The sequence below is a fragment of the Cheilinus undulatus genome, linkage group 23 (genome assembly GCF_018320785.1).
Source record: "Cheilinus undulatus linkage group 23, ASM1832078v1, whole genome shotgun sequence".
NCBI classification, from domain to species: Eukaryota; Metazoa; Chordata; class Actinopteri; order Labriformes; family Labridae; genus Cheilinus; species Cheilinus undulatus.
In genome coordinates, this window is record NC_054887.1 from 11,412,736 (window position 1) to 11,435,707 (window position 22,972).

Below are 22,972 nucleotides of genomic sequence, written 5' to 3' on the forward strand. Positions count from 1 at the left end.
GGCGCTGTGATCCACACTAAATATTAGCATGTGAATGTGCATTAACAACTTTCTGTTTCTTGAAAAACATGCAAACTTGAGGGCTTGTGGCCATGGGTACACCTGTTGAATTCTGTTCAAAGTCACATAAATTTTCAGCATTCAGGTTACCTCTAGCTGTATACCAAAATTCAGCGTGATTAGATGAAGGACCTTGGATAAGTTGGGCCTCAAAAGACCCTTGGCAATGACCAAAAACACCTGATTTGCTAATTTATTCAAAATAGTGGATTTCCTGTTGGAGATAGGGGCATAGGCCATCTTGCCACTTGGTAAAGTTAGGCAACTGCCTCGGGCCTCTTGCTCCAAAGTCCTCAAAATATAGCCATTTAAGGTAGAACTTGACAAAACGTCTAGTTTTAAGATACATCAGGACACAATGTAAAGTAATGAATTGTTTTCAATTATTAGCAAACTCCCACACTTTCACAAAATTGCACAAATATGTTGACAGCTTCTGGGAAAGTGGGTAGAAATGCCAAGGTGCAAGGGTTTCCCTAACTCTTCACCACTTCCACCCTCTTTTTAAAATGCTGCCAACATATTTGTGCAATTTAGACAAAAAGTCAAAGTGAGTCAAAAATGAGAAGGAAGATCAACAACCTTTTTATGCCACTGATCATCAAGACGGTAATGGTTTGATTATTTTGAGACACGATTTAAAGGTATAAAAGAAAATTGGACAACCTCGACACAAAGAAATGTTTCTAGTGTTTCTGTACAACTTAAAACATTTTTAGAGTTTGTATCCAATTACTGATGGTTTAAAAGTAAAATGGCCCAATATTGGGTGCCTAGGACTCTTAAATTTGCAGAGGTAGCAAAAAAGGTTTCGATACCTTGCATCTAGCTCTAGATTTGGGTACCTCCTGTATTTCTCTGGTTTTGTTACCTGAAAAGAGGTGCTTTTCACACAAAATTCAAAAGATCTAGGACAAAGTCAAAGAAGGGAGCTTTAACTTTGAAAACTGTTAGGGTGTGCTAGTGAGGCGATTCCCAACATCCTTTGCGGAGTCCCATAAAATATCAAACTTCCATTAGACCTGACGCACATGCTGAAATTCAGGACTTTGTGCACATTTAGACCCTTAATCTACAATTAAATGTGAGATATAATAAGAAAAACAAAGAAGAATCCTATGAAACCAGGTAAGTCCTTGCACCGGTTTGGTGCTCTGGTCCTAAAAATGTTTCTGAATACTCCCAGGGTCAAAACAGTCCACTCAGGTTTGACTGTTGCTTTGTCTCAGTATTAATACCATTCCCACCATCATTAGAAAAACTCTGCTGCCACCTACCTGCAGTGTTTGATAAACACAGGAATTATTTTGTTAGGAAATATGGTACAAGACTATGTATTTGTCTTCCTTCATTTATTCTTTCTTGATATACCACATTTTTTTCTTCTGTGGTTTCATTTTTTTCCTTTCACCCAGTGAAGTCAGAATAAACCTCAAACTTTGACATGCATCATTTGACTGTCACAAACATTAAAAATTCTCTCAACTCTTTCTGAAATGGCGTCTCATATTTAAGATGTTTGGAGTTGCTAATTTTGCCTCAAAACCCTGGGACCTCAGTCCTCCCAGGGAATCATCAGCTCTATAAAATAAACTATCAAACTAGTGGCACAAGTTTCCTTGCATCCTCCAGTCCCTAGCCCCCTTTAACTGTCAGAATTGACTGTTTACATCAGATCATGACAACAGATTTTAAAACACTTTCACAACATGTATCTTTATCAAATTGATATAAATTGTCCATATTTGTATTAAATGTTTAAATATTGCTACATCCCTTGTGACTGGCATTGAATGAGCGGAGTGTGCAGATTCATTTTCAAGTATCTCTGCCAGATTCACCTTTATTTATATTCCATTCGCAGACAAACAAAGGAATTTAGTAAATCAAGACCTCCTTAACTTATCATAACAAAGAAAAGCTCTTCAGGAATCAACAACAGGGCTTCACTGTTACTCCAAGATTTTGTCAAAAGACATGGATTTAACAGTAAACATTTAATCACACATTGCAGTAGTTATAAATGCTTAATTTTGTAAACCCATGCAGTTCCAAACAAATTACTTGTTAACATATTTTCTCTTAAAATATAAAACAAAAAAAGGTGTGATTCTGATCTCAGTAGAGAATCTTCCTACGCAGTGCTTAAACTTTAATTCAAAGTGTTCTCACTCTAACCCTGACAGTTTGTTCGTCAGAAAACCTCCAGATCTGCAGAGTTGTAAACCACCGCCGTCTCTTCAATCCCCACAGCAGCTTCCTCGTGCGCCTCCTCTTCCTCCTCCTCCGCGGCCTCCTCTAACGACTCCAAGGCCTCGTTGGTATCACTGGCGAAAGTCTCCCTGGAGACGTCGTCATGCTCCTGGAGGTTCAGCGTGCCGATGGCCTGCTTCATTTTCTTTGCCACCAAGTGCCGCCTCCTCTTCTGAGCCGCCTTCTTGCTCTTGCACTCCTTCTGCTGCTCGTCAAAGAAGATCTTCTTGACCTGGGTTTTGCTGATGCTCGGCGTGTTCTTCAGCAAGTTCAGAAACACTCCACCTGGCGTTCGTCGCCTGCTTCCATCCATCGTGTACACTCCGCCGGATTCCTCCAGCGTGGCGGTTTCTCCAAGGAGCTCTATAGCTTTTTTCTTCCCGATGACTTGAACTACACGCTCTATGAGGTCCTTTTTAGGCTCTTGCAGCCTGTATGCGATCTCATCCACCACCTTTTCCTCAGGGTCATCCTCTGTGATCTCATACCGGCCCTTGATGTCCATCTCAGCTCTGGGGCCCAGTCTTTCTTTAGCCGACCTTTTCCTCTTTGCATCCCCTCCCGTGTTCCTCTCTTTCATGTACTCCTCTAGTTGTGCATCCAGCATGCTCACCTCTCCTTGATCCTTTCCCTGCTTCTCCATCTGCCTCTCCTTCTCCATCATCTTTTTAGCCAGAACAAAGTTATATGTCTCCACATTCCTGCTAGACATATTGACCTCCCCCTCCATGCCGAATATACCCAGTTCTGCAGCCACGGCATCCTGGCACTGCTCCTGCACCACAGAGCCCCAGATGTTGTTCACTTTGCGGCCCCCATGGGCGCCTGGAGTGGGCATGCGGATGTTGCTGGAAGGTGGCTGAGGATTGTTGGTCACTTTCTGGCGTTTTCTGCGCCAGAGAGCAGCCTCCTCGTCTGAGGAGTCATGGTCACTGTCGCTGGACTCTACTGGCCTTGAGGTGCTGCGGTAGGCGGCTGCAGAGGGCTGGGGTGCAGCTCTGCTGGAGAAGGACTGACCACTAAAAGCTGGAGGAGGGGGCTGGGGTCGAGGCTGTGCTGCTGCTGTCCCCATCTCATTATCAGAGCTGGACCCGGAGATCTCTCCATCCTCCAGATCACCATCCATTAAATCTCCACCATCTGCCATTTCTCGTCTGGAAAGTCACAGCAAAGATAAACCAATCAGGAATTTGTTTAAAAACCCATGTGTGCAATCCTGATGCTAAAAAAGATAATAGCTAATGAGCCTTTTGTGCAATAATCTGTATATGTCTTGCTCATGTGCAATCTGTTTATTGATTTTGTATTCTGTATATAGTTTATATCTTCAGTTCCCTTAGCCTTTGAACATAGGTTTATAATTTCTTCGTATAGTCTGGGTACGTATTGCTTATTTCTACTGCCTTCTGCCATACCTTCATTGTATTTCCTACAGCTATATCGCATATAGGAGCAGCTGTAAAGTCCGAATATCCTCCTGTGGATTTACAAGGTATTTATAATTCTGATAAAGGCGGTTAACTTATGATTTAATGCCTCAAATAAAGTTAAGGCCACTCCTCGTCGATGATAGCTAGCTAGCTAACGACAACATAGAACTTCATATCAGAACTGGCACAAAAATAAAACAACTCTGCGTTTAAATAGAAATACCTTCAGTTATGAGACACAGCAGCCGATATTTCCATCCAAAGTAAATAATAATTAAGCCTTCTTCGGCTCTTTCGCTCACTATGAACTATATAAGCGAGGTTGACAATCTACACACAAACTTAGGACCTCCTGAAGAAAATTCGCGCTAAGCTAAAGCCAGACTTCCGCCTGCCAACTGTCACACGCTTTCAAAATAAAAGCGACCATGGAAAAAAAATAAAGCAAGATGCTGTCATTATTTTCAGTAATGAGCAGGAATAAAAAAAACCTTCAAAATGAATATATTTTCATCCACTACATTATACATAGCATTAATTATTATACCGACTGATAGTAAAAAACGGCAAAGAAAGCGTAAAGAAAACCATTAGCCATATTTTAAACCAAAAGTTGCTGCTACTTAAACCAGAGCTGTAGTCCAGGGCATGCGCAGGTATTCAGAGTATACCCACTTATTTTAGTCTCCATAGAGTATACCCACTTCTAAATAGAGAGTATACCCACTTCTAAAGAGTATATAAATTAAGAGTATACCACTTCTGCACACACTACTGCAACACTGACCAAAAAATATTAAAAACAAAAAACATTAACCAGTGTTTAGTGCCAAGAACATGTATTTTGAATTTAAAAGGTTTTAAGTAGAAATCAATCAAACCCCATATTAACAACAAAACAAATTAAAAGGGAAAACAAACGAAGAACCTTTTAAGCTATACTGGTAAACAATACACACTTTTTACATTAAATATATATATAAATAAATAAAATAATACGTGAGTGAGGCAAAAGGGAATGTATGAAGATAAAGTTTGTATAAGTGCTGTATGCTTTCAAAAATATATCTAATTGGGATTATGTTGACTCACATTGCAAATACAATTTGAATTGTTGTATTTGTATACGTTTCTATGTTCTCATTTCTAAAAAAAAAAATGTTTAAAAAAATAGGAAAGTAGGAATTTTTGCAAACTATTCTAGAATAAACAACATTTAAGTGTTGGCATGATATGTGGAGCAGCCTCTCCCAAACTTTAGTATGCTGTGGCCCAATTTGAGACCTGAAAAATCTATTGGGGACCACAAAAATCTTAATTCAAACATAACATGAGACTTGAAGTATGGTATACTGTCTTATTTTCATTCCACAAACAGAGGATTTTAAAGCAATGCTGGGTTTTCAGAGACATTTATGTCACAAGAATATGTTTGTATTGTCATCAAGTTCAAGTAATCAGCCACCAGCATCTATTTCAATTTAACATGCATTAGTAAAGTCAAATATATTTTCCTTTTTTCAAACATTAATCCCTTAGAATGTATGTTGTTACTCCATAAACCCTTTTGTTGTAACATTAATTCAGCATAGTATAATATTTGTGTCACCAGTTTATTCAGCTCTAGTTAAACCATTGCATCACAAAGTAAATGTTGGTGTAAAATCTTCTGGCTGTGTTTTGTAAGTTATGGGACTTCAAACCCGTTTTACCATACCATCAAATATGTTATGTCATTTAAAACTTGATTTAAAAAGCATATTAGAGCATAGAAGCATAGCATAGAAATAACTCACCTCCTTTGCAGTAGGACATATTGTCATGTTATTTCACTGATAGCCGGGGCTAGTTTATATGAAACATTTTACATGAAATATTTTCAAAAAATATAATTTTACAGGTAAGATATGTTTTGGTTTTATTTTAAAAGACATCCACCGAAGTTCATTTCGCTTGATTATCTTGAAAATTGGCGGATGTTGCGTCATGTTTACGTAAGAGAAAAACTACGCGTGCGCAGTCTGGCAAATAAACAATATGGCGGCGTCCTTACAGCGCCTCACGTCTGCTGGAAGATTACTTTTTCAACGACATCTTTCAAAGACAAATTCTTTAAGTAGGGTAAGAAAAATGTGTGATCTTATTTTTGATACAGCGTTTCCTCGATTTCACCTTGACAGTTATGATGCACATTTTAATGTAGAAAACGCCATGTCGTGGACCGTTTAGTGTAACAGATTATACTAAATTGTAGCTGCGACATTGACAGCTGATCGTAGATGAGTTCTGAACTTTATGTTTTGAACAGTGTGAGTTTAAAACAGGTAATCTATCGTTGACATATGCCATTTAAATGCTTTAAGGCAGGTAGTTTACTGGTCCAGCCTACGTGACGTCACTGCCCTTGATTTGCAGTTTCACCATGACTGGCTGTGTTTTTTCCTTAATTCGAAAATCTTACATTTGTACATTGATCATGAAATAATAATGATTTAAAAAAAAACAAAGAAAGGAACCACCGAGAGCAACATTGCCAGGGGGTTTAGATATGGTCAGGGGTAGTTAACAAGAAAAAACTAATAATATCAAATGCCCAAGACAAATGATTCACAGAATGCGCAGGGACCTTATTATCCCGTTTAAACCGTTAAGGGGTAACTTGAATAAAACGATGAATTATTTTAATTTTAATTGTATTCATAATTGCATAGTTAGAGGACCAGTATCTGTCTGTTAACACCTGTTTGCCTGTTCGCACCTGCAGCTTCCAGCTGGACCTTATAGACTCTTAGCCACTCAGGCTGCTCATCAGGTGGTTCTCAATGTTCCTGAGACCAAGGTGACCACTCTGGAAAATGGACTCCGGGTGGCTTCGGAGGACTCTGGACTCTCAACCTGCACAGTAAGTTTGAAGATGCATTCTTATATATTTTGTAAACTTGTTTAGAATCGCCTCTAGACCAAAGACTTTAGCTCTGACCCAGGACCTAGGTTTTTATAAAATACTAAAATTAACTAACCAAACTGAAATATGAAAATCATTGAAGTTCACTGATTTTACATCTTAAATAGAAGACTTAAATAGAATAAAATCTATCCATCCATCTTCTGCTTACCCGGGGCCGAATCGCGGTGGTAGCAGGCCAAGTAAGTCAACGCAGACGTCCTTCTCCCCAGCTACACTGTCCAGTTCCTTCTGGGGGATCCCGAGATGCTCCCAGACCAGACAGGATATATTATCCTTCAAGCACATTCTGGGTCTTCCCAATGGTTTCCTCCCAGCTGGAAATCCCTGGAATACCCAGGAGGTATCCTGATCAGGAACTGAACCACCTCAACTGGCTCCTTTTGATGCAAAGGAGCTGTGGCTCTACTCTTAGCTCTCCCCAGATGTCTGGACTTGTCGCCCAGCCATCCCCCAGAGAAAACTCATTTCAGATGTTGAAATTTCACCCAAAATTCTTGACCATAGGTGAGGATTGGGAGGTTGATCACAAATAAATCCAAAGCTGTGCCTTCTGGTTCTGTGCCCTCTTCACCACAACAGTCTGGAACAACACCTGCAGGACTGCTGATGCTGTACCAGTCCACCTGTCTGTCTCACACTTCCTTTTACCCTCACTCATGAACAAGACCCAGAAAAACTAGAACTCCTTCACCTGAGGCAGAGTCTCATTCCCCACCCGGAGCAAATGATCTTCTGTTTTCTGACAGATCACTGAATTAAACTGCAAAAAAATGTTGTACATTGTACAATGACAATTAAAAAAAAAAGGACATGATTCTGAGATAACCATGGCCTCTGACTTCGAGGTGCTGACTCTCATCCTGGCCGCTTCGCACTCAGTTGCAGACCATCCCAGTTCCTGCTGGAGGTCCCCAGCTGAGGAGGCCAACAAAATGGCAACCACCACCCCCGTCTGCCACTCTACAATCATGCTCCCAGACCTCCACACGACATTGCAAAGGCGTGTTGGCCGTGACAGCCCAACAACGTCCAAAGCCTCTGGCATCTCAGGGCGAATCTCATCTACTTCTGGTGCCCTGCCACCAGGGAGCTTTTAAACAACCTCAATGACCTCCGCTAAGAGGCAGACAAAATATTCGTAGTTTGATCTGTTGACATCGGCATACTGACTGACTTGTTAACCCAAGCATGGGGATTGTAAATGGTTGGATTTGAAGGAAAAAGACTTCATACAATGGTTATTTTAGATCCTTAATTGCAGTCAAACATCCAATTTAAATAATGAAATGCGTGAAGTTCTGGTACAGAAGTAGAAGACATTTCGTGGTGAATATTTATCTCGGACTTCCTCTAGGTGGGCCTGTGGATAGATGCTGGGAGTCGCTACGAGAATGAGAGAAATAATGGCACAGCTCACTTCCTGGAACATATGGCTTTTAAGGTGAGATGATGATGTTTATAATGTACAGTTTACACTGAACTAAATGCTCTTTCTTCTCATATTTGTATTTACATGTATACGAGAATAAACAAGAAATACAATAGCATTATAACCAAGTTGTGCCTCTGTATTTGTAAGAAAAAATGATACTTGTAAATGTTTGCCTTCAGGAAACAAAAACATTCAGAGGTTTACTCACTTCTTTGTGTTTGTGTTTGACAGGGCACAAGGAAGCGCTCCCAGTTGGATCTAGAGTTGGAGATCGAGAACATGGGGGCTCACCTGAACGCCTACACGTCCCGAGAGCAAACGGTCTACTATGCCAAAGCTTTCTCGAAAGATCTTCCACGAGGTAAAACACAGCGATAAGTCTGCCCACATTGATATGAACCAACCAGACTGACCTGTTTAAACAAACACCATGGTTTAATTTATCCTAATTAGTTTTTATTTGCTTCTTTTCCTTCTGAAGCTGTAGAGATCTTGGCTGACATCATCCAGAACAGCACGCTGGGTGAGGCGGAGATCGAGAGGGAGCGTGGGGTGATCCTCAGAGAGATGCAGGAGGTAGAGACCAATCTGCAGGAGGTGGTCTTTGATTATCTTCATGCTACAGCATACAGATCCACTGCTCTGGGTCGAACCATCTTGGGCCCCACTGAGAACATTAAGTAAGACCAAAACATCTCTTTATTTACTTACAGTGCCTGTAAAAAGTATTCACCCCGTTGGATGTTTTACCCTTTTTTTGCTTTCATAAATCAGCCACCCCCCCAAAGTGAAAACAGTGCCTGTGCAATTTTTTGTGTATCCGTCCTCTGACTTGAACTTTTCAAAAACCTTTCCCTGAGTTGCTAGGGGTGTTCTTTTGTATTTATGGTGTAATGGTAGCCAGGAACACTTAAAGTGACTGGATGATTATGGTTGTTTCAGGACGATCAACAGAGGGGACCTTGTGGAGTACATCACCACTCACTACAAAGGCCCCAGAATAGTCCTGGCTGCTGCTGGAGGTAACTGCTGTTTATCTCATTCATGATTGGTTTATCTTCTATAGGTGCATGTCTTTATTTCTGGAGATTTGTCATTGTCATTTCCACATTTTTGACATTAATAATAACACCAATGGAAGAAGATGCCTTAGTTTTATGGGATTTTCTTTATTGACTTTATGACGTAGATTAACATTGCTGTCAATTTTGTATGAATTCAAACAAAAACCAAACCTTGTGTTATAAATAAACTTTCTTTTTTGATCAGGAGTTTCACAAGATGAGCTTATTGATTTGGCAAAGTATCACTTTGGAAAACTTCCTGGCAGATATAAAGGTGAAGCTCCATCTCTTCCTCCATGTGATTTCACTGGGAGTGAGGTAAGTTTGACCTAAATGCATCATGAATCTGCTCCGCCTCTCCACTAGCTGTCACACAAATAATACAAAAGTTTCAGGGGCATCTTTATCAGGATCTCCAGATGATCTCAAGAGACACTTCTCCCCTTGATGATAAAAGTGATGTTTCCATCTCTTGTCACACTCCTGAAAACCTCACACCAGAACATTTATACCCTTACCAGATAGCATTAAAATAGGAACTGGCCGTTTATGACCACAGCATGAGACACTACCAAGCATGTCTTTGACAATCTTATTAGATGTTTACTTGTGTTTATCACATCAAAAATACAGTACTACAGTTACCAACAGTGGGAAAGTGATACCATATTTCCTCTACAGATTCGCATCCGTGACGACAAAATGCCCCTCGCTCATATTGCCATCGCCGTGGAGGCGGTCGGATGGTCACACCCCGACACCATCCCTCTCATGGTTGCAAACACACTGATAGGAAACTGGGACCGCTCATTTGGTGGAGGTGTGGTGAGTACAAATTAAATCTCAGCATCAAATCTGAACACATTTTATTAATCTTTATTGCAGTTCCTTGGTAGATTGATTCAGTGCTACATACCATCTAATTCTCGATTGTCTGCCTGTGACTCAGAATCTGTCCAGTAAGCTGGCTCAGATGGCCTGTCAGGGTAACCTGTGCCACAGCTTCCAGTCCTTCAACACGTGCTACACAGACACGGGTCTGTGGGGGCTCTACATGGTGTGTGAGCCAGGGACCATCAATGACATGATGCACTTCACTCAGATGGAATGGTGAGAGCGGTTAGATTTAAGTAAAAAAACTCAAAATGTGATGGGATCTGGTGTGAAAATGCATCTTGTCTCTTTCCATCAGGATGTCTCTCTGCACCAGTGTGACTGACAGCGAGGTGGCTCGAGCCAAAAATCTGCTCAAGACCAACATGCTCCTGCATCTGGACGGTAAGGCAGCCGGACTGTCTGATAATAAATGAAGTGTTTTGAAATGCTTCGCTAATGTCAGCATGTTTATCTCCACTCTAGGATCCACGCCCATCTGTGAGGACATCGGCAGACAGATGTTGTGTTATAGTCGAAGAATTCCTCTGCACGAGCTGGAGGCCAGGATCGATGTGAGTAGATACAGTCAGATTTCACCCACATTTAAACCATACAAGAAAAATGTTAATAGGCACAGGATTGAAATGGATGTTTTCAAAGCCCAATAAATATGTTTCAGTCCCCTAAAGATGAATGAGAAAAATGTCTCAAGTTTCAACCCTGGTAATAAGAATGCCACCCATCTAATAAATCACTGCTTTTCATTGCTGAACATTTCAGAATGTTTGCAAATATCGTATTAGCATAGAGCATTAAGCATGCCACCCATATATGGAAAAAAAACTATTATAGTGCACTAGATCCAGCTAAAAAAAAAAACAAACATTTTTTAGAAAGTTCTGGTACTAAATGTTTTTTTTTTGTACATGTGTTGTGTAAACTTTAGAACACTAATACTGTTTTATATTTTTCTGCTCTTAAACAGGCTATAGATGCTAAGACTATTAAGGACGTATGCACCAAATACATCTATAACAAGGCCCCTGCCATCGCAGCTGTTGGTATGTTGTCTTTTTTGTTTGCTTCAAATGTTCTCTATATTTTGGTTCTGGTGTATTTATAATGTTACTCTTTGAGTAAGGTGATATTTATACCATAATACAGGATGTCATCCTAACTCTAATTGTGTTACACAAGCTGTAAACAAGATAGCTGTTCAAGTAAACAGTGTTGCTGCTTTTCCCCACCAAAAAAATAAAATTGAGGTTAGATCCTTCTTTCTGTTACATTTTTTTGATATCAGTGCAGGTTGGAACCTATCTTATTGTATTTTTATCCATTTCTACACTATATAGACTAAAGTATTTGGCCACACCCATTAATTATTGAATTCAGGTGATTCAATCAGGCCCATTGCCATAGATTTACATAATCAACCAAGCCATGCAGTCTCCATTTGCACATATTTATGATGCTAAATCGAGTCGTTTGGAAGAGCTCAGTGACTTCAAGCTTGGTACTGTGAGGGATGCCACCTTTGCAATGAGACGTTTGTGAATTTTCATCCCTGTTGGATATTCCACAGTCAGCTGTAAGTGATATTAGAAAATTGAAACATTTAGTAATAGCAACTCAGCTACTGTTCAGGGTGAACCCTGCATATTTCCTCTATGGGAATTAAAGTCAATGTAAACTAATCTGATGTAGATCAGCCATCTCTACAGTTATTACAGTGTTTTTATAACTAATTGCAAGAGCAACAAGAGTCCCCAGGTATCTTTATTCATCCATTTTTTTAAAGACCCTGTAAAGTGAAAATAAATCTTTATTTAAAGTCACTGTGTTATGAACCTCTAGGTCAAATTTCAGTCATGAAAAACAATCTCAACGTTCATAAAATTAAGCTTCAAAATCATGAACAATGAGGCAGTAAAATCTGCTCCAGGATAGTGTGGATTGAGCAAATTTGCCTCACAATAAACAAAAAAACGGCATTAAACTGTTAACTCTCAATAAAGGCAGTGATATCAGCTAACAATAAACTATACTGAGATGAACTGCTCTGATTTTATATCATTGTAATGCTAGAGGGGAAGGGTCATCCCCTACTGTGGCCTGGTGACATCACCAGCCCACATATTTGTCCCACCCAAATTATACCAAGCCAGGAAAGAGGTGAAAAACTTCCTGATAGTCTAAATCCAAAATTCTGTCACATGTAGATTTCAGTGTTTTCACATGTTCACAGCAACCATATTCCAACATATCTAGTGTGTTAAGACACAAATTTTGGATTTCACTTTACAGGGTCTTTAAATGAGATGTTCATGTTTCTTTTTCTTTCTTTCTCAGGTCCAATCGAGCAGCTGCCTGACTACAACCAGATCCGTAGTGGAATGTTTTGGATGAGATCCTGAGCAGATATTAATCTATAGACTGTCCTGCCCCCTCCGACTGTATAGCATTTCAACAAACAAAATATTTATGACTCATCTGTAGTACTTTTCCTCCTTTAATTTTTATTATAAAATAAAGACCAACACAATAATGTTAAAATAACACAGATACTATTCTTTGTGGTTCTTGTCATTTTTTACTCTTTGCTGCCACCTGTTCCTGCGCAGCTTTCTTGGCTTTAACCATCTCCACCAGCTCCTGCAAGAGAAACACGGACAAATACATTAGCAATATTCCAGATTTCTTATATTTGGTTTTCCAACTTAGTACAAAAGGGCTGAACTAACCCCAAGTCAACAACCAAGACTCTTCTTACCTTGTACCTCTTCATACAGTCTTTTTTGCTTCTTCCTGGGACGGCTGCAGCAATCTTCTCCCACCTCTCTGGTGTGCTGACGGGATAAGTCTTCAGTGCTTGTTCCAGAAGTTTCTGTTCCTCTGTAGTCCAGGGGGCGGCGTTACCTTCACCACCAGCAGCTGAAGGACAAAACATGATGGGTTAGTGTGGAACATTTGTGGCAATTTTAACTTGTCAGCATAAATAGTGAAAAAAAAAAATCCACAAAGGGATTCAGGATTTTGCAAAACTGAATGTGATGAGGAAGACTTAGGAAGATAAGGGTTGTTTTAAGTTTTTTTAATTCAACTTTATTCATAAACATAGTTTTGCAGTTGCACTCATGAAATAACCAAATTGCAAACATTACAGACTAAGAAACATTTCATATAAAAGAAAAATGTCAGAGGTCTAATTCAGGATTAAATTATGTTTAGACCTGTTTTCAAAATCATAACATGAACTGTGGCTCGCTTTCGTTTCATTCGCTTTAACTGCAATTAATAAAGCTACGCTAGCCATGCAGTGAATGTTACTATGCAAGTCAATGTAGCTATGTTAGCTTTAGCAAAAGTGGCTAATGCTAACATAGCTACCTAGCTATATTAGCATTAACTTCATGAATAAAATATCGGTTTATGAGATTCGCAAAACTTAAAAAGTGTACAGTCTCCAGCTACGTTACTTATAAGTAGCTTTGTTACATTTAGCCTTAGCTATGTTAGCTGTGTTTTAACAGAGGCTTTATTTCTGTAAGCAGTGTGTTTAATTGGCTTTGTTAAATGTTTTGTAGTAACGTTTCACAGATCAGACTTGTAGTTTTAGGGATCCCAGCCCTCACCCCAAGTCCTATCCTTACCAGAAGCTAAATCTGATTTTATTTCCAAACTTTTAGCTTGTATTTCCGGCCTGACAGAGGTGCAGCTAGCAGCAGTGGTTTGTGTCTGAGTCTACTCTGTTTTTTATGAGGGGCGGTTAACTTCATGTTAACTCATGGTTTAGGCTCTTTTATTAAATCCTTTTTTAGTTAATATCCCAGTTTTTGTGTACCTCGTTTCTAAAATCTTACCATGTTTGGGGTATCTGCTACATTTTCAGACAACTTTAAAAACACTGAGCAGAAAAACTCACCATCAAATCTCTCTGAGGGCACGGCATTGTCAATGGTTGGAGGGACTGAAGAGTGTTCTTTCTTAAACTTCTCATAAGCTTTTCTGTTGATGTCGTCTTTCTGCTGGGGATCTGCAAAGATGGTAACAATTTATGTTTGAGTTCAATCAAAATCACATAGATCAAATGTGTAGTTCAGTAAATCACCATTCTGGATGACTTGCAAAGAAAAACTGCAGTACCTACATCTTTTTTTCCCCTATATTCTACATCAGTATTTTAGGCTCACTACAAGAAGAGAAACTCACTTTAAGTAGCGTACCATTCATGCTGTTTCAATTTAAAAAAAAAATGTCTGCAATGATTTGTGGGAAACGTATTTTCTTTAAGTGAACTCACCGAGTCTCTGCAGGTTCTTGGCTTTGTTGATGACGTCTTTGGCGGTCCTCTTCATGCCGCTGGTGGAGTGCAGGTTCATATAGTTGGCAATAACTTCCCATCTGGAGAGAAAATGACACTTCTTACTAGGGCAGCATCAGAATGGATGCATTTAAGGGACATTTCGGAAAAATGGGACATAAAACAATACTGGATTAATTGTACACTATATTGAGCATTTTTGGAGCTTTTATTTTTCACCCAGAATGCTTCTGTGTTTGGCACTATTTTGCAATGCGAGCTTCAGCTATCTGCTACGTGCTCTTCGGCCTCAGTCTGTCTGAACAGCTGTTGGAGCCTGTGGGCTAAGTCAGAGGAAACGAGCTGAACTAACACTAAAATTAGTGATATCAACTCGAGTGATGATGACATGCCGTTTACTGTACATGCGAGGGGATACTTTTACAAGCCGGAGGGACTTTTACAATGGAGACTTGGCAGAAAGAAAGAGGAAGAGAAATTTTAGATGGAGACTAGCTAGCAGCAGAGATCCTGAGTAACCTGGTGATGTAGATGTGGAAACTTTTAGCCCATTCCAACGAGAGCTGCTGCTGTCATGAGTGGGACTTCAAAACTTCTTCAGGACATTTCTGATCAAGGACAGCGGCTCACACATGCCTGCAGCCTGCATCACTTCCTATCCAGAGTTCCCTACCGGTGTTTTACAGACCTTCGTCAACTTATCAGAGATAAATCGGAGTGACCAAACAACCAACCAAAAGAGTTGAATGGAATGGGAACAGGACATGGTGGAGCTAAAGTGCAATGCGCCTCCAAGTAAGACATTTTAATGTTTTAGTGTGTGATCTCCAAAGTAAGCTTCCTTGCTTATGCTAGGAGGAAAGAGGAGAAAGGATGATGGTGAGTTAAACTGGGCACTTGGAAATGATGTTAGAAAGGGAAAAGACTGGTGTATGCGTCACTCTGTCTCGCTGTTATTTGTGCTGCCCGCTACACTCATCCGAGTAAGCTTATGGCTGTTTTATTCTTCTGATGGCTGACGCTTAGAAAAACTATAGTCAGCATGATATGTTTACTTAATAAAAGCATGTTAGCTGTTTAAGTGCAAACCTGAGTGAAAATAACTAGTTTGAGCTCAGTTTGGTTGTGTTTTCTCTGACAAAACCAGCAGACCCAAACAGCTGTCCAGATACTATATAGCCTAGCTTCTCCAAGCATCTTCTGGTTTAAAGGGCAACACTCATTGAAGGCTAATGACACCAAGTAAATCAAACAACTCAACTTAAAAAATAACAACATATCCCTTTAATCACAGATGGTTCTACTTTTTCATGTTTCTGTAGGGATGTTGTCATTCCTCTTCTATTCTAACACACATTAACCTTCCTTAAACTATTTTACACATATTTCTCAAGTCTACTGTGAGAGTGCTTTTTGAATCTAAATGACCTACTCTCAGTTGTGTCCCTTAACACATCACGTGAACGTGTTGTTTGTACCTGGCATTGGTTCCAGCAGGAAACAGATTTACAGCTTTGATGAGCAGCTGGAGATCGTCTTCGTTCCAGCCCTTCCCTCCCCCTCCACCTCCTCCCCCGCTGGCCTGCTCGGCGCTGCGAGCCGCCTGCCTTGCTTGGACCTCCGCCTCCCGCTCCTTCTGCAGCTGAGCGTTCACCTCCTGCACCTAAAGGGGAGGAGATACAAAAATGTTTGGACACTTGTGAGGACTTGGGAACATGAACGGAAGGATGCAGAGCTGGAGAGACTAATTTAATACCTGTCCACTAAATCAGGGGGGAAAATTTTCCTCTGATTAAAATTTGTTAAATGATATTTATGTCTTTACTTTTGAAAAAGACAGTAGACTGAATAGGTCTTAGTTGGAAGGAATGATCTCTATCCTATCATCAGACATCAGAGAAATCTATAAATAAAAGAAAATTTAGAAACAAAATGCTTTCCTACCTGCTTCTCCACAGCTACCTTGCTGTCCTCTTTTGAACCCGTGGACAGGATTTCATTCAAGGACTGCAGACTGAAAAAAGACAGGCAAAATGTAATAATCTTCCACCTAAAACATGTTAAAAGATTGAGTGCTCTATGATAATTAAAATGGCTAAAATCAGCTGAAGAACTGAGTCTAAACCATCTTTAAATATTACATGAGCTTAATCTCATGATCTCGTTCTTATCTGTACCTCGTCAGCTCCAGTCGATCACACAACTTCTCCACCTCCTCCATCATTTTCACACTGTCAGCTTCGTTGTCAGCAAAATAATTCCAGTTCTGTCAAGTAAGAAATGATGAGGGAGACAAAAACTGCTTTAAAGGAATAGTTCCAATAACCTGAAACACCGCAGTGAGCATTTTACCATTGCATTCTGCAACGGTAAAAATGAGCTGTTTTATCAGTCAAGACTAATGTCTTTGAAAGAGAAATCAAACATTTTTGTATAAACTCCGCACATTGTCATAAACTATAAGTAACAATCAGAGTCCATCAGGCTGCAAATTGAAGTAAAAAGATCCCTTCTGTAATGTTCTGATGCACTAAGAGTAATAGTCTGAGTTGTTCTGAGCCAAAACAAGCCAGTTTTGTGTCTGTTTTCCTGTTGCAGCCCATTTGTATTTTCATTTTGAGGAAACTTTCTAAGGTGCTTAACAACAGCTATCTAATGCAAGACTTAAAGAACACAGAGGTTTTTCTGAACCTTGCATGTAGTCCTGAGTTTCTGTCTCTCCTTTTTGATGGCCTTCTTCTGGATCTCTTTTTCTTTCTTGGCCTGTTGAGCTGCCTGTTTGGCCTCCTCTTCCTCCTTCTCCTTCGCCAATCGAGCTGCCTCCAACTCTGCCTGACGGGCCTGAAAACAAACACATTATTGACTGATGATCAGGTTTCTAAAATCCCTAAATGCTGAATAATCTCAAGCTTCACATCCATCTTTACGCAGTTTGAGTGATTTCAAAATCATTTTTTAAAACATTTAATTATTTTGTTCATTAAGGAGCCCTTCATTGTATACTAGTACGTACATCGCCTATAACAAGTATTCATCCGTTGGACATTTTGTACCCTTTGATTTTATAAAAATCAATCATGATTTCTACAAAGTAATGTGAATTTTTAAAAAAAATCTGTAATGTAAAATAAGGGGCTGCATAAATATGTAACCCATTTAACCCCAACTGGTGCTAGTAGTCTCACCATTAGTGAAATGGGGATCATCTGAGTGTAGTGAATGTGTCTCAAGTGATTGTAGTATAAAGACACCTGTGTCTGGAAGGTCTTGTCACTGATCAATAAGTATTCCTGGCCACCATTACACCATGAAGACAAATGAACAGCCCAAGCAACTCACAAAAATGTTATTGAAAAGTATAAGACAGGAGATGGATACAAATAAAATCCAAACATTCCCCAGAGTTCAGTTAAATTCATCATCAACAAAAGAGTTCACCAAGACACCTATGACCCCTCCGAATGAGTTACAGCTTCAGCAGCTGAGATAGGAGAGACTCTGCATATAAGAACTGTTGCCCAGGGTCTTCACCAGTCAGAGCTTTGGGAGAATGGCAAAGAGAAAGTCATTGTTGAAGAAAACTCAAAACTAATCTCGACTAGAGTTCACCAGAAGGCATGTGGGAGACTCCATGGTCAAGTGGAAGAAAGTTCTTCAGTCTGATGAGACCAAAATGGTGCTTTTGAGCCACCATGTTTGGCGGACACCAAACACTGAACATCACTGCAAACACACTGTCCCCCCTGTGAAGCACAGTGGGGGCAGCATCATGCTGTGGGGATGCTTCTAGGTCCCAGCCCTGGAAGGCTTGTAAAGGTAAAAATGAATGTGGCAAAATACAGGGAAATCCTGGAGGACAATTTTATTCAGTCTGCAGGAGCCTACAGCCTGGGATTAGATTCATTTTCCAGCAAGGCAATGACCTGAAGCATGCAGCAAAAGCTACACAGAAATAGTTTAAGCACAACAAGGTGAGTGGCTGAGTCAAAGCCAAGAACTCAGCCCAATAAAGAACTTGTGGCTGGACTTGAAAAGGGCTGTACGGATGGAAGCTGAGTTTAGCAAAGGCTGTGATGTCAGCTGGCAATATGCTTAGTTTAAGACTTACTCTCTCCTTCTCCTCCTGCTCTCTCTTCTTGGCATCAGCTTTAGCTTTCTTCTCTGACTCTTTCCGTGCTTTTTCTTCCTCTTTGAATTTCTTTATTCTAGGGTCACAGCTGTACGCCGTATCTGAAACAAAGAGAAATCTTTAAGTATTCAAAGGTTTCATGCAGCTTTGGTGTATTTTAGCTGTTTTTGATCTCCTTCAGTGACGTTGCAATGGGTGAGAGACCATACCAACTAATGTTCGTATTCTGTTCATCTCCTCTTTCTTTCTCTGAGCTCTGGAGGCTCGATTTTGCTTCTCAATCCATCTCCTCTCATCTCGACTGTAAGGAAGAGTTTGAGCATGTCAGTCAGGTGATTAAAACTGGGCATCTCAGCAATGAACAGCCATCACAAACTCCAGATTACCATTCAGCCTTTTCCTTTTCCTCCTCATCCAAGTAGGAGAACTCCCTCCATGAATCAAAGTTGTACCTGTGAAAGACACAAAATAAATGCTATAAAATGCTCTCTTTCCAACACAATAAAAAAACCTCTCTGATAACAGATAAATGTAATTCAATGCACTAAAATAATACTCTTCATCTTACCAAAACGAGTAAAAATTATCGACTTCTTCAAAAGAGGAGTCCATGGTTCCAAGTGTGGGCACGTGCTTCTTAGAAGACCATCTGGCATTCCTCTCAAAAGCTGCAGAAAAAAACTCGAAAAAGTTCTCTTTGCCGTCTCCTTTTGAAGGCACAGAGTTGTCAAAGGTGGGGTCTACGCTGTCAAAGGCTCTCCTCTTCACCGGGTCTGACAGGATTTCTATCGCTGAGGGTCAAAGAGAGAAAACAGTGTGTTCAGGAGCATCAATGAATGACATTAGGGCTGAAAACATTTAAAGATGTGTTTCATACCTTTAGTTATACATGTAAAGTAGTCGTTGTCTCCTTCTACTATCTGCTCCCCTGCAGCTTTCCTCTTGTCAGGATGGTGCTTCAACACGATTGCTTTGTCTGATGAGAAACAGCAGAGAGTATGACTGAAGTAAGTCAATTATTCTAATAATAAAACAGTTCAAGAAGAGCAGGATGAGGAGTGATACTCACGGGCAGCTTTAATCTGTTTCTGTGTGGCTTTGTATCTCAAGTGTGGCAGCCCGAGGACAGAGTAGTGATCCTGATTCTGTCACAAAAACAAGTAAATCAAGATTGTAACTGCTGAAATACAGGATGTTGACTTTTGATGACACATTAGCTATAATTTAAGCACAGAGTTTTAGGTTGGGACCATTCATGTTCTTTTAAAAGGTCTAAGTCAGAAATCAATGATTAGACCACTAATGCTGCAAACTCCAGAGGCAAGACTATTCAGAAAGAGAAAAGGATTTTTTAATGGTCACCCATTTCTTTTGGAAATGCACTTTTGGGCTTTTTGCATATTGATAAGACAGATAATAGAGTTGGAAGCAGGGATTATGCACAACATAATCCTTTAGAAATCTGCATCTAATATCCACATAGTGGCTTATGCCATTACAAGTATTTCAGATTTTTACACCTATTTATCACCATTCATTGCTTGTTTTTCCAGAATGTTTAAATGTTAAGTTGTTAATATGGAGGTTGGACAATGAGTAACTCTGTTTAATGATCAAGATCTCAATTAAAATCGAAATAATTGCGATCGAGCAGCCCTACCTTCCAGTCTTTGGGGTCAAGTGTTCGGAGCATGGGGTACTCCTCCAGCTGAAACTCCTCATCCTCCTCCTCCTCTGAGGATTCCTCCTCCTCCTCCAGCTCCTGGAAGGAGGTCGATGTACTCCTGTTCCTCCTCCTCACATAGGCCTCAAACCAGCGACCCACTGGCTCCACCTGGACCTGCACAGAGGCTGAGGGAAGGGCAGAAAACGAAGTGAATCTGATGTTTGTTTTTTTGATACTATGAAAGATACTAGATTAATAAGCCATAGGTTGGCATTAGAATATAATTATTTTACACAACTACCCAACTCTAGACCACTAATATTTTATTAGCCTCTTGATATTTTTATTCTTCCTCTATGACATTTGTTTTGCACCAAACATGAAGTCAAATTCCTTGTATGAGGAAATGTACTTGGCAATAAACCTGATTCTGATAAGATGTAAAATATTTCATAATATTTCTTCAGATTTGTCTCCTGAGACCCCAGATTTTGTATGAAAAATAATTTCAGTGTCTCCTACTTATTTGGTATAAGTATAAAACCTAAGCCACATCTTTGAACAGGAAGAAGTTTTCACCGAACAGGAAGAAGTTTTCACCAAATAAAAAAATGTCTGCATATGAGGACAACAGGCTGATCATATTGTACAACACAAAACAAATAAATTATTTCTTCACTTAAAGGAAGCCCTTTTCTCAAAGATAGCACAACACATCTCCAGAAGACCCTGTTTCTGCAGAAAAAAAAATAATAACTGAGTAGGTCTTTGACTACACAATTTGTCAGTTCTTACAAGCACAAGAACTCGTTGAGGCTAGGTATGAATGAAAATATCCTTTAAAATTACTAGAGATTTCCAAAAACAAAAAATCCCCACCATATCCACTAAAATTTGCATGTCTTTACTATACAAATCTGAAAATTTTCATATATGTATTTTAATCCCATAAAAACTTTTGGAAAAAGGCTAAAATTTCAATTCTTTGTTTTTTTTTAACCAAAGTTTCCATTAAAATGCCAGAAAATTTCAAGCAAAGAAATGTTAAAAACTATAATTACAACTAAAATCTTAATCAAGATACATAACCATTTCAAAGAAAATACCAATCCCAAATATTTAAAAGTAAATTCGCCAAATTCAAGTTCACAATAACTCTAAATCAAATGTCAAACCCCAAATTTTCCCAAATATTCCCAAAACATTTAAGGGAAACTTTCTTAAAAAACCCCAACATTAAAAGAAATTTAAAAAAATATATCAATTAAAACTAGTAATCTGTACTGATTTCTTAAAATGCCTAAAATATTCTCTAAACATGTTCTGGAAACTTCCTGAATAAAAGCCTAAGGATTTCAATAAAAAAGGAACCAAAAAATTTATAAGAAATTCCTTTCATTTTCAGGCAAATTCCCAAAAATGTCAAAGCCAAATTCAGCCAAAATTTCCAATCAATTCCAAAATTTTTTAGAAATAAATTCCCCCAAAAAATCTTTGGAAAATTTCCAAACAAATTCCCCCAGACATCCGAAGAAATTCCCTGAAATCTTGATCAAAATACAGGACATTTTTATCAAAAATTCAAGCACAGATGTACAACCAAATTCCTCAGAATTTTAAATTCCACAAAGCCTCAGGAATTCAAAACAAATCCCCCTATAATAACTTAGAAATCAAACTCTCCAAAAAATATATCCCCCAAATAATCCACGAAAGCTTCACAGCAAATTCCCCCCACATCCCAAGCAAATCACACAAACGTCTTTAGAAGTTCTGGACAATTGTCCTAACACATTGTGATAGCAGGGGGTCTCGCAGAGCTTTTGTTTATTTTGAACCTATCAATTGAGTTGTTCGATTGAGAGGCTCGACTTTAATAATAAATAAAATACATTAATTTTAACCTAAGTGAAAAACTGTGACAGGTGTCTGTCTACATGTAAAACAGGTGTCTGGACATTATGTAACAGACCTATTATGACTGTCAGAATCGTGGAAAAGCTTCTAAAATATCGAACAAAATGGCATCTTACATTAAGTGTGTTTAATAACAAGCACTGCCAACAAGAATAAACTGAGGTAATGAAAACGTTTCATAAATCACAGCAGCAGTGAAAGCATGAGTGGGCAGCAGCTTGGCTATTTTACCACATTATGCAACACACAAAAAGGAAACCGATAAAGAATACACATATTAGGGAATAAACAGACCATCTCAAGCCCTAAGAATGCTTATTAGGGGTGTAAATTGGTGCTATTTTCCTTTTAAGCTCAATGCTAATGAGTCTAGCACACTCTATATTTATAACATTGGTAGCTTAGCTTAGCTTGGCCTCCTTCATGCTTACCGGCAGCTGTCGTAAAAACAACCGTTTCATCTCCGTCCTGCGCTTCTAACAACATTTTAAAAGAACTGACTACACGGACATTCAGGTGCCGAAATTATCAAATGAAATCTCTCTAAAGTGCTGAAGTTTGTGGCCCGCTCATTAATACACCACATGGGCCTCCCTTTACAAGTGCCAATCCGAAACGAGCTCTGGTGTCACGCCGTAAACCACTCCGTCGTGTAATCCTGCGCAATGGTTCCACAGTTCCACTACAAACTTTTAAACCAACGCGGTTTTGCCACGAAAAATAAAAGATGCAACATTCAAGTACAACTATCGTTAAGTGTATAATTTCACTCGTGTTCAATGGTTAAAACTATTTGTTATTCCATGTCCATCGTCATAATAGGCCCGACGGCCATTTCCTGTGAATAGTGCCG

The 22,972-nt window shown here is 39.4% G+C and overlaps 3 protein-coding genes across 3 annotated transcripts; 1 reads left to right on the top strand and 2 right to left on the bottom strand.

Annotated features, from left to right (window-relative positions):
* Positions 1–1,384: 1,384 nt before the first annotated feature.
* Positions 1,385–4,104, bottom strand: phax (phosphorylated adaptor for RNA export). Its single transcript, XM_041780326.1, has 2 exons — positions 3,967–4,104; positions 1,385–3,467 (listed from the first exon to the last, which is right to left on the bottom strand). Exon 2 carries the CDS (start codon positions 3,458–3,460, stop codon positions 2,255–2,257), a length of 1,206 nt encoding a protein of 401 aa, XP_041636260.1. The 5' UTR covers positions 3,461–3,467; positions 3,967–4,104; the 3' UTR covers positions 1,385–2,254.
* A 1,660-nt stretch (positions 4,105–5,764) lies between these two features.
* pmpcb (peptidase, mitochondrial processing subunit beta) lies at positions 5,765–12,644 on the top strand. Its single transcript, XM_041781226.1, has 13 exons — positions 5,765–5,864; positions 6,508–6,645; positions 8,066–8,152; positions 8,375–8,504; positions 8,625–8,823; positions 9,086–9,165; positions 9,413–9,525; positions 9,889–10,032; positions 10,157–10,317; positions 10,400–10,485; positions 10,567–10,655; positions 11,069–11,144; positions 12,436–12,644. Exons 1-13 carry the CDS (start codon positions 5,781–5,783, stop codon positions 12,498–12,500), a joined length of 1,452 nt encoding a protein of 483 aa, XP_041637160.1. The 5' UTR covers positions 5,765–5,780; the 3' UTR covers positions 12,501–12,644.
* Positions 12,583–22,895, bottom strand: dnajc2 (DnaJ (Hsp40) homolog, subfamily C, member 2). The gene is made up of 16 exons (XM_041781225.1): positions 22,551–22,895; positions 20,197–20,387; positions 19,606–19,681; positions 19,414–19,512; positions 19,105–19,327; positions 18,923–18,988; positions 18,746–18,837; positions 18,516–18,637; positions 17,099–17,248; positions 16,585–16,673; positions 16,352–16,421; positions 15,886–16,070; positions 14,387–14,487; positions 14,009–14,119; positions 12,857–13,017; positions 12,583–12,738 (listed from the first exon to the last, which is right to left on the bottom strand). Exons 1-16 carry the CDS (start codon positions 22,603–22,605, stop codon positions 12,670–12,672), a joined length of 1,860 nt encoding a protein of 619 aa, XP_041637159.1. The 5' UTR covers positions 22,606–22,895; the 3' UTR covers positions 12,583–12,669.
* Positions 22,896–22,972: the final 77 nt, after the last annotated feature.